General features: G+C 34.3%; 1 protein-coding gene across 1 annotated transcript; it reads right to left on the bottom strand.

Moving 5' to 3' along the window:
* Nucleotides 1-1,012: 1,012 nt before the first annotated feature.
* LOC18054016 (putative disease resistance protein RGA3) lies at nt 1,013-4,339 on the bottom strand. The gene is made up of 2 exons (XM_006451706.2): nt 1,144-4,339; nt 1,013-1,043 (listed from the first exon to the last, which is right to left on the bottom strand). Exon 1 carries the CDS (start codon nt 4,246-4,248, stop codon nt 1,174-1,176), a length of 3,075 nt encoding a protein of 1,024 aa, XP_006451769.1. The 5' UTR covers nt 4,249-4,339; the 3' UTR covers nt 1,013-1,043; nt 1,144-1,173.
* Between the last annotated feature and the right edge of the window lie 8,083 nt (nt 4,340-12,422).

Raw genomic sequence — 12,422 nt, 5'->3', positions numbered from 1 at the left:
GAGAGAAAATTTTATTTTATTTTCTCTGCTTTGGAGGAGAACGTATAGTATATTTTTTTATAATTCATTGTGTAATTTAAAGAAAACGTGGCTAAGTGGCTTTAACTTTTATTACCGTCAAATAGTCTCTGTTTTCTATATTTTATAATTTGATTTTAAGTTCAGGCCCACCAAACTTGTATTTCACTTGTATTATTAAAATGAAAATGAAAATGAAAATATGGGCTACAAAATAGTACCCAATAGGCCCTAACTAATTCAGCCCAACTAAGACCCACAAATTCAAAAATAATGAAACATGGTTAAACAAATAATTTGGAAAATAAATGAAAATGAAAATGAAAATGAAAATATGGGCTACAAAATAGTACCGAATAGGCCCTAACTAATTCAGCCCAACTAAGACCCACAAATTCAAAAATAATGAAACATGGTTAAACAAATAATTTGGAAAATCAATAGCAACATTTCATATTAACAATATATGCTCAAGCTACTACAAGAAACCTGGTTTTTTTGACTTCTCCAACCTTATTCACTCTTCTTTCTTTCCCTTTTTTTTTTTTTTTTTTTTTTTTGGGAGTAACCTTGATAGTAATATTACACAAAGATTTGATTACTTAAGAAAAAAGAGATGCACCTTGTAGGAGATCACCCCCTCATAGTATAATTATACATATACAGTATATGCTTCAAGCTATTACATGAAAAATGAGAAACTCTATAAAACAAACAACTATGCATGCTCAAATGACAAATACAAATAAACAAATGTACAAAACCAATAAGTATAGTGCGGTGATTTGCATTTTTGATGTCCTCCCACCAAGTGAAATGTACACAATGAAGCTCCAAATTAGCCAAAAAATCAGAAGCCTTATTACTTCCGGAACAGTGTGCATGAATGAAAATTCATACTAGATAACTTCAATGAACAATTAGCCCAACAACCACACAGCAAACATAAGAGGATTCAAAGATGGGTACTCCTTTATGCCACCTTGAAAATTTATTTGCAAAGCCAGACATTCACGATCAAATTGCTAGTGCACACAAAATCACAAGTTCACAGTAAGCAAGAGAGGATGTAGGAAAAAATTTGGAAAACAGAAATACATACATGGATTTAAAAGAAATACCAACCTGTTGAAAGAGAGAATCATTACTATGCATTCAATTGATAGCATCCCCCAACTGAATCAAGTCGTTATCAATTCGAATATTAGGGATATGAGCAATCTTTGGCCAATCAACAGCCATGTTGTTTCCACATCTTTCAGACAACTGGGGACATTGGATGATTTCCAAGGATTGTAATTGCAGCCCTTCAGGAAGAATCGCCATATTAGGACAATCATATATCCCAACAGTCTTTAGTGTGGTAGCTTTATTGAGCCGCTGTGGAAGAGAAATCAATTTCGGGCACAACTCAATAGATATATTCTGGATAGAAGGAAAGTTTGGCATCATTTCCTCTGGCCAAGTTTCTAAATCATCAATAGATTCAATGGTCAGAGACTTTAATTTGGAGAATGGTGGTTCTGCAGTATTTGTCGTTCGCATCATCGTTTGCTGCAATGGATGGGAGCTGGTAGAACACAGAGACAGTTCTTCCAAAGATGGGTACAACGGCATGAAAACCAGCTTTGGGCAACCGTCTATTGTTAATTTAGAGAGACTAGGAAACAAAGGTGGCTCTGCCGTTTGGGTAGTGGATCCATCTGTCCTCCACCATCCCTTTAATTCAGGGCAAGCAAAGATTCTGAGTTCCTCAAGGGAAGGGAATATAGTTGTTGATGGTGGGGAAGAAGAAGAAATGTATTCCAGAGCAGATAATTTAAAGAGTCTCAACCGCTTTAGAGAAGGCAATTGATCCAACTCTGGAATATATTGGCATTTTATACAGATGGATATGTCAATCATTGTCAGATTGGTGACAGAGGAAAGCCAACTAGAAAGCCTGATGCCCCCAAACCTGATTATAGTAAGTTCTTTCAGATTTTGGTGTGGTTTTAGGCCTTCTAACAGAGCATCATCAATGTAAATAACTGTCTTGTTCGCATCCCACTGCAACACTAGAGACTGAAGACCTTCCTTTGCTTCTAAGTTAGCTAACCTCGAATTTTGCTTCTCACCCAAGTTTTCAATTCTTAGGGAACCTCTCAATTTGTTCAGCCCATTTAATTGGCTCAGCTGAGTCTTCCTGCCTACCATGAACAATGGTAAAGTACGGAGATTTGTTAACTGGCCAAGTCCATTTGGCATATCAGTCAAGGATAGACAGGATTCAATTGCAAGATGTCTGAGGCTCACCATTTTTCCAATATCTCTTGGCAATTCCACAAGGTCATCACAGCAAGAGAGATCTAGTGTTTGGAGATTCAACAATCTTGACACAGAGTCAGGAAGGCTTTTAATATCAGCATTATGAGAAAGGTTGAAATATCGCAGGTGCTTCAGCTTCCCAATCAAACTTGGAACTGTCTCAATCTCCGAATTACTCAAATTTAACGTTCGCAAACACTTAAAACTAGACACGATTTTGTTACAGTAGGACTCATTTAGTTGCCTGTCAGATGAAGAATAAACTGTCGAAAGAAAGGTTCTTAGATTCTTAGCTCTAAGCAATGCAGTTGGAAATTCCAGTGATGAATCGAAACCAGAAACACATGAAATGTGATGAGTCCTTTCATTAACATTTCTTGCATCCAGTTTCACCTTGGCACACTCAGTTCCAGCAACTGACTCTGCTAGATCATGCATGAGATCATGAATCTTGCATCTGATTATATTTCCCCATTCATCATATTCTGCATCTTGAAAAAATGACCTCGAAAGCAAACTCATAAAATACTCATGACCAACATCTTCTGGACATTGGTTGTCGATTGATAGCCCAAGAAACCCTTGTGCCATCCAAAGTAAAACCAGTTGCTCCTTCACTATTAGATAATCTTTGGGAAACAATGCACAGTAAGCAAAGCACTGTTTCAATGGTGATGGCAGATGATCATAACTGAGTTTGAGTTTTGGTAAAATATCACTTTCTTCCTGAGGAACTTTTGACAGCTCATCATCCCTGAAGTGCAGCCAGTAAGTTTCTGTATTGTTATAGTAAAGTAAGCGTCCGATCGTCCTTATGGCAAGAGGAACTCCAGCACATTTTCCTACAACATCTTTTCCAATTTGCACTAACTTGGAATCTTTTGGTTCCGATCCTTGTTCAAATGCCATTCGCGTAAACAAAGACCAGGACATGTCTTCAGGGAGGCCTCTGAGAGCATGAAACGGAAGCTTGCTAGTAATTCTTGCCACACGTTCACTGCGAGTGGTCACCACTATCTTACTTCCACTCACACCATTCATCAGCAAAGCTTCCAATTCAAGCCATTTATCACGATTCTCATTCCAAACATCATCTAAAACCAACAAGTATCTCTTCCCATCAATTTCTCCGCGAAGGCGTTCCTGTAGTTGGTCTAGATCAAGTTTCTCAGACTCCCTATTGGTTGCAGATCTTATCATCTTTTCAACAATAGTAGTCACACCAAAGACATCAGAAACACAGACCCACATTCTTAGATTAAAATGGGTTTTCACATCCTCGTCATTGTACACTAACTGAGCAACCGCCGTTTTCCCCAATCCCCCTATACCCACTATAGGAATGACCGCGACAGACTCAATCTCACTCTCACTCGAATCTAACAACCGATCTATAATTTCATTTTTATCACCATCTCTGCCAATGATGTCCTCTTTATGCACAAAAGAGTGTGTTTCCCTCCTTGTATTCTCCACTCTTCTTTCATAGGGCTGCTGAAGAAGATGGAACTGCCGATCATTTTTTATAGACTCTAGTCTCTCCCTAATTGCCTTGATCTTACGACCCATCTCAAGAGCATAAGCAAATTGGTTATATTTTGAGAAGAAAAGAAGTACCTCTTTGGTTACTCTACTCCCAGACATCAACTTTCGGCGCAAGAACTCAGTAGAGAAATCGTCCAACAAATCTTCGGCAGCGTAGACGGCGTCTTTGAGCCTCCGGAGCCAAATGGTGACAGCGTGATCCTTCCTGCTGTGCTTGTCTTCAGCGTCCAGAAGAACAGCCTGGATGGTGTCGACGGTGTCCCTGAGGTTGCTGATGTCATCTTGGACACCGTAGGCCAATCCGATTTCGTGAAAGATTTGGGACGCAAGCACTTCCAAGATCTTCCCAACTGTGTCAAAGAGAAGCCCTTCCGCCATTCCTTGGTTGAGTGAAGAAGAATAGTGACAACTGACAAAGCAAAAATGGTTGGTCTCTTTTCAGAACTAGATGCCTCTGTTTTCATTTTTCTTATCTCAGTCAATGCGATTACCAGACTTGCAAAACGTCAATTATTATTCCCAAAAAGTGAATCCCGCTGTAATAACCTCCTAATAAATTAAATACATAAATTAAGATAGGAAGATTTTTTTTTTATTGCGTTTGAACTATTGGCACCCTATAGACTATAACGCTTATAAAACTCCTATTTTATTATAATTATATTAAAAGATAAAATAAATTTAATTATACTATTATATTTCTCTCCCTAACTCTTTATATTTATACAGTTACACTAAAGTCTTTTATATTTTTTTGTTTCCTCACAAACACTTTTCATTCTAAATTTTTTCTTTTTTTAATTTAAAAGAAAGTTACATGGGTGCTAATAGTCTCACTCTTTTTTATTTAGTTGATTAAATACATGCATTAAGATAAGAGAACGTTTTATTTGACAACAACACAAGCATTTTTTTTTTCACTTTTTAATTAATATTTCACGTAATTTACACTTATGTGTTAGGGCCAATTTAGTAATGCTACAACTTTTAAAATAATAATTATTAATTATATTATAAAATTAATCAGTTGTAAAAAAAAATAATTAAATATTTAGTAAAATTTATTTTTAAAAATAATCATATGTATTTACTCAATTTATTATTAAATTATTATAAAAATATAAATAATTAAATTAGATATTATTTTTTCTATAAAAATATTCTTTGGGTCGTAATGAGCTTTCTCAGCTGATTCGATACTGTTTCAAAAGGTTCCAATAGTTTTTTAGAACTTTTTTAAAGGAAAAGACCAAAAAACGGAGTTTTTCTTAGATACTTTTTGAAAATTCAATAGAAACTATTCCATGGCTCGAAACAAACTCCTTTTTTCCCATGTCATCATTTCACTCATATCGAGGTGCGTGCATAAAATTGGGCCAGGATTCGAATGCCGTCTTGGAGAAGCTTATGAAAATCCGAAAACTAGTGTGCTCTAGCTTTCGGTTTTGGACCCAAAATGAGCATAGAGAAGATAAGTTGGGTTTTTTCTGCATAAGTAATACGGTTTTTGTCTGCTAAAACATTCTTTGAGTCATAACAAATTGTCCCAAGTGATTCGATACTGTTCCTGATGGTTCTGCGGAGTTTTTTTTTTGAATTTTTTTTAATACAATTCTGTAGAAACTATTATGTGAGTCAAACGGGTCCGGAATGGTACTGATAAATATCCTGGGGCAAGGATGGTCAGATATCCTGATGGTACAGCAAGGCAAGATTCAAAACTCGTCATCCCTCATATGGAAAAAGCTTCATTTGTTAGTATGCTATTTTATTGTTTTATTATGCAGGGTGTTGCATGGTAGTTTCAGAACTAGAGTTGCCAATGAATTGAAAGTCGGCTGTATGGTAGATCGTCATTTGGAAGATGGGGATGATGTTCTTTTCAACAATCAAGCTTGTATCGAATGTCTATCGTGTGCCACAGGGTGATCAATGTTAATTCCAGACATTATAACTTTTTTCTAAGGCTTATTTCTAGTTATTCAATCCATTTTTTTTTATCGTTTATGCATGCAGGCTGGGGCGGACCCAGGAATTTGTATTACCCGAGCTAAATTAAAAATTTATATTTTAAAGTGAACATAAAAATTTATAAGTAGAAAAAACTGCATCAAATAAGGGGGGCACGAAAAATCTTATCGCTATAAGTTATAAACAAAAATAGTTATATAAAAAGAGTAGAAAACAAAAGCAATTAAAAAAATAAAACACTATTTTACAATTATGAAATCTGACTCTAATAAAATGTAATTATACAAGGATTATATAAGGTTTAATATATTAATTAAGGATTTTAAGTTGAAATAAATGAATACATGTAATTATAATCAATTAAAAATTGAAGGAAAACTTTAATGTTTGAAGTCAAGTACTTAATTACTAGGTTTCAATAAATTAAACAATTCAAATTTATTCCTCTTTTTAAATTATAAAAATATTATTAGTCAAAAGTTTCAATTATAAACTAAATTCAACCTAACAAAAATGTATTTGGGTGTTGTTGTTTCTTTGCCAAACGCTCTGAGTCTCTTTAAAGAACCAGTTGTTGATGATTTTTCTATCAAATTAAAGCTCCTCAAAATATTCAAATTTTATCTTAGTTAATATAACTAATAAATAAAATCTCAAAATTTACATAAAAAGTTTATGAAAATGCTGATAATTGTTAATACATGTTTTTTTTAAGTAGTTTAATACTAGTGACAATTTTATATTAGATTGACATACTTTTTTTCAATTAGAATTTTTTTAAATAAATTAAAGTAATAACATTTTACCCCCTAATGTTTTTTATCTATCTAGTAAATATATAATTTACTCATTTTATAAAATAAGTCAATAATTTCAATTGGAAAAAAATATAATTGAATTAAGGACATATTTAAAAATAAAATAAAAACTCCATTATAGTATAAAATTAATGAAAATATAAGGATAATTATATTAGGGACATGTATGAAAACAAAATAAAATCTCTATTATTGTCTATAATTGATAGTAAAATAAGGGGTATGAATGATTTTTTCCTAAGTTTGACCGGGCTACAGCCCGGTCTAGCCTTGCTGCAGGTCCGCCGCTGAATTGCAGGTGAGAATAATGCCTTGGAGAAGTTTGAGATTCAATGAATCTGTTTGCAACCATATGATGCTGATTTATTTTTATGGTGATGAGATGCATATGCATGTCCCACAAACAGAAGAAGCTCGAACGGAGGCCCATTTGTGATGGGGGAAAGTTCCTATCCGTCTCACTATTAAATGTGTAAATTTACAATGCAAAATTTTCTTTAATCCTAATTCTAATGAAACTTTAAAGTAAAATGATAAGGATGAACTTAAACTCAAATACAACAAGTCGTTGAGGACGGACACTCATATGACTTGTCATTTGAGGAACTTCAGAGCCAAACCATCGTGTCTTGATTTGTCATCTAAAGTGTAAATGCTTCACGTGTAAGACACATGATATGCTTCTAATTCAAATAGATTAGAACGACGTTGATGTGTGACGTTTTACGCTCACTTAAGATGGCTTGTGAGTTGCACTTGGTTTCAGTTAGTTTTGGCTGGAAAGGTTTGTTGGCATAACAAACCAAGAAATAGAGCAGAGCACACGTGTATATGTAGTTGCTTCCGGTACATTCTTAGTCAGTCGAGAAGAGAGATTAGATTGTAGAGAAAATACTGAAGAGTTGATCTTTGTAGTCTTTGTACACAGCTTGTGATCTCTGTAACTTTGAACTCATAATATTGAAATCTCCATGCTTGATTCCTCAAGTGGATGTAGGCATCTGCAATAGGCGGTGAACCACTATAAACATTGTGTCTTTGTTCTTATTTGCTTTTGTTCTTGATCGGTTTGTTGGATATTTGTAATTCTACTCAATATACATAAGTTAAAAAGATATTTGTTCTTAGGAAGCCTTCTATCTTATAAGGATGAGTACCTTAATCTCTTGGAGCAAGTTGTTTTATTGTAAAATAATGATTTTTGTTCATTTGGTTCATAATTTTTCAATTGTTAATATTGGTCACTGGTTTCATCTGTGAAAGGTAGCAAACGACTGCCTTTCATTCTTACGCATTCTCTCAAAGATACTTTTTTCTCAGTAATTACTTCTTTTTAACTTATATTGCTTGTAACCATATGAGATATTCTGTGTTCCTTAAGTGCAAAATAATTTGTACACACCAAAAAATAGAGAGATTTTGGTTGCTTCTACTCAAGATTTTCTCACATCTTCTTTTCTCATAACGCCAAAGAACACTTTCTATGATCTTGCAGCTTTTTCACTAATGTGTAGTGACATGGGTGATGGGATGGATTCTGTTGATTTTCCAACGCCTGCAATACTTAAGGTTAGCGATGAAAGTTTGAATGCTAAAATATACATTTTTCAATCTCGTAGTTACTGTTTGGTTACCTATCGTCGTCATCTTCTATTTGGGATTTTTTTTTTTTAGTTCTTCACTTTTTATTAGTCACTAAGTGCGATATTTGTAGTTTTAGCAAACTTCGTTCCGCAGGAAGAGTTTATATCAATATCTAGTTTCACCCTGTTTAGCTTAATGTTATAGCATACTTATTAAGTTATTTTTGGTTTAATCACTTAGTAATTTTTCAGTTATCTGAGTTTGGTTCAATGGTACATAAAAATTTTGAAGGGCTGAGGTGGAGAGTTATCAGTGATATTTCTCTGAATGTGGATTGTTATATAAGAGAAGCTTAAGTTTCAAAAATGGCTGTTGTTTGTGTCTGACGTTTAAAAGTGAGGTTCCTGAATCTTGCTAAGTATACGTCTCATAACTCATTTTTCCATTGGGTTGGGCAGTCTCTTTTGGGTAAATCAGACTTTTAGGGATTGATGTGTTTTGTATGGAACAAATTAAGAAATGGAAGAAAATAAATGAATCCTGGCTGATAACCCATTGATATCTTCCTCTTTTTCACCTTTAAAAATGCAGCTATTTCTTTCTTGCTAAATCACCCCCAAAAGAGCTAGGGTTAGATTCTTTATTTTGGCATGGAGGACTGTTTTTATATTGACATGTTTGTTTGTAATTTAGAAATTTGATTAAATAGCACTTGTACTTTGGTTCTTATGTCAAAAAAGTGTAAATCAATGCGCTATTTATTTATTTTGTAGTCTTGTTGCCTGCTGTTTATCTTTAATTTGAGTAAAATTATGTGATGCAGCCGGTAGAGCTTTGGACTAGGAAACAATTATTTAATGTTGTAGTCCAACCGCATGCAAATATGAGAGTCTATGTCAGTTTAACTGTGAAAAAGAAGACCTGCTCAAACAAGCTAATTAGAACTGAAGGAGATGAAGAAATTCGAGCAGAAACCATGTGCTCTAATGATGGGTTTGTTTATTTCCAAAACAGTGAGCTTATTTCTAGGCAACTTGGCATGACAACTTTAGGTGAATTACTCAGTTGTTTTTGTTGACATAATATACTTATAATATTGATTTTAATGACAACAAATCATATGTGTTATAGGTTAAAAATGTTAGTCTTTAAAATTGAATGAAATTCTTAGACCGAATAGTATTTTGGGACAAAATTGAGGTTCTTAAAATAAACAGATAACCATTAACTTTGAAATGGTTAACCGATAACCTAAAGGTTAATTTAATTGGTTTTGGAAGATAACGGTTAACTGATAATATGCAAACAACAAGCCAGCTTCGAATAGGTGAGCTTTTGGAATCAAACGGTAAACCGTGACTTGAAAATGACAAGCCGATTTCGATTATTGAACTCTCTGGAATTAAACGGTTAACTGACATCTTCTAACGGTGATCCGACAATTCAAAATTTTGTATAATGATAACTTGTACAAAGACAAAACAACAATACGACTTCTGTTAACGGCGATCCGATTGTGCCCAGAAAGTCAACAATGGCTAACTTTCTTCTCCAACTATAAAGGCTCAATCAAATTTAAATTTAGAATAAGATTCAACAATTGTCATTGAGCTTGCTTTTGCATATTCAAATTATATTGAGTTCAAACTTGTTTATTCTTTCATCAAATCCCACTTTGAGCTTTTATTTATAAACATATATATTGTGTGAGGGAAAATCTGTGTAATCTTCATTTTAATATCAAAATTGAGTGATTGTAAGTGTGGGAAACACTTTGGGAAAGGGGGTGAGAGATCATCTTAGATTGTAACGATTTTATTGGCACATTGGAAGTCAATTGTAAGTATCTTAAAGCCTTGGGTTGTAAAGGTTTGGATAGTGGAATCCTCAAGCTCAGTTAGCTTAGAGACGTGAACGTATGCAGAGTTTGCCAAATCACGTAAAAATTCTGTATTCGATTCTCTTTCTCTTATCTCTTTTAAATTTATCTATTACTAAATTTGTTATTTCAAGTTTGTAGCATAAATTTGTATTAAATTTTAAACTTATTGCTTAATAACTTTTAGATACACAATTCAACCCCACTATTGCGTTGCTTAGCTAGAATTTCAGTTTTTAATTCTTTTGGTAATGGTATGTGCCTCTTTAATTTTAGATCTAGCACCAAGGAAATAATGATGCTTGTTTGATAGATTTTTATCCTTGGAAGAGGGAAGGAAAACAATTTGATTATAATGTGGAATTGATCTTGGTGTGCCTATTATGAAAAAAATTAATAAAAAAACATTTTCATTTGAAGAGAAGGAATTGTTAAGCTTGCCAATGGTTTGGGGGGATCTGGTTTTAATCTTTCACTAAATGTTTTATCTATATTTTATGCAGTTCTTGTTTTTGTAGTTAAGTTTTACTATCTACCATAGAGGAGTTTTTTCCTGAGGTAAACAAGTACTAGCAGAACTTTCTGCACAGAATTTTTGTAAGCATCAAATGATTTTTTAGCATATATGTCCTTTGTAGCGATGTTATTCGATGTACTAGCAGAACTTCCTTCATTGAGTTTTGTAAGCATCAAATGATCTTTTAAGATGTCCTTTGTATCGATGTCATATATATATATATGGTTTTATTCAGTATTGAAAGTACTTGGTATTCTTAGTCCACCAAATGAACTTTAGGACATTGCTTTACATTGGTGCAGATGTCATCTATCTTGGTAAGGCAAAAATAGTATCAACATCCAAAATAAAGGCGAAAACCTTCCGAAAAAACAAAAGCCACCTAACCTAAATCTCCTTCGCAATTTAAATGTGTGAAAAAGAATGAAGTATCTTGAATTTCCTTTGAAACTGAGGCCCAAAGAGAAGCTAGAAACCGAGCTCTATCCCAAAGATAATTGACATCTTCCTCTCAAGGATCCTCGAAAATGATGTTGCTCCTTTCTGGCCAAAGAACCCATAGAGGAACCAAAACGCTACATTTCCATAGTACTCTTTGCTTTTTCTCCTTTAGCAAAAGCCGATACATGTTCAATAATCATTGAAACACTTAAGTGTAGAAAGGCCCATAAGATTTTAGCAGCTTGAAATAGGGTATTCCACAGGCTAGGACCAGATTAGCAACCCTTTTCTGAATGATTTCAGCTGTTTTAGTTCAATCATGAGAAAGAGCCCAAGCAACGAATTGTACCTTTCAAGACACATTAGCTTTCCATATAAAGATTCCAGTTCCAAGATGAAGTGGACGAGCTAAAAACCATTCTAGACTTGATAGAGATGTTATGATCATGAGTCAATCTATATAGCAGTCTAGGAAACAACTGACAAAAAGGAACAGTACGAGACCAAACATCTTTGCAAAACTGAACCTATTCTCTATTTTCCACCTCAAATCTTGTATGCATATGAGAGGAAGGATACCCCAAAGAGATGAACTTCTAGGGGCTGCGGTCGGATCCATTAATGACCACCTTAGAATCCCATTTATTGTTTGGATGTCGTACTTACTCTTTATGACATTGTGCCATAAAGAGTATTGTTCCAGAGGAAATCTGCAAAGCCATTTAGCTAGGAGGCATGATTCCTGTTCATCACATTGCCGACACCCAAAACATCTATTTTTTTTTTCTAGATTTTCTGACAGTTTCCCATTTCACCAAATGCATACTCTCGCCTTCTCCAAAACTTTCCCATAGGAAAATCACGCATCAATTTTTCTATCCTTTTGGCTATCTTGCTTGGGATTTCAAATAAAGAAAGGAAATATGTGGGGAGGCTAGAAAGAACAGACTGTTTAAGTCTTCCCCGATGCGCTCGAAAAGTCCCTTTCCATCCTCCTAAACCTTTTCCTATTTTCTGCACCACTAGATCCCAGAAACTTACTGATTTTGATTGCCACCCAAAGGTAAGCCGAGGTGCTTAAGAGGCCAACTTCTAACATTACACCTAGTTCTAATTGCCATGTCAGAAAGCTTGTTAGTTGAAAAACGTATTTACTTTACGCTCCTATAAACGTTGCATGGTGACATACTGCTATCATCAAAATGTCATCATGATTTAGGGGCATTGATCTACAACATTTAGAAAGTAGTCATGTTGTTAGTGAGGGTTCAATGCAGAGCCCATAAGTTGGAAAATTCTTTAAATAAGCTAAAGGAAAACTGACATGGAGATCTTGTTTTCT

The sequence above is a fragment of the Citrus clementina genome, unplaced genomic scaffold (genome assembly GCF_000493195.1).
Source record: "Citrus clementina cultivar Clemenules unplaced genomic scaffold, Citrus_clementina_v1.0 scaffold_1, whole genome shotgun sequence".
NCBI lineage: Eukaryota > Viridiplantae > Streptophyta > Magnoliopsida > Sapindales > Rutaceae > Citrus > Citrus x clementina.
Note: the sequence above shows the minus strand (reverse complement) of the source record. Positions and strands in the feature narration are given on the sequence as shown.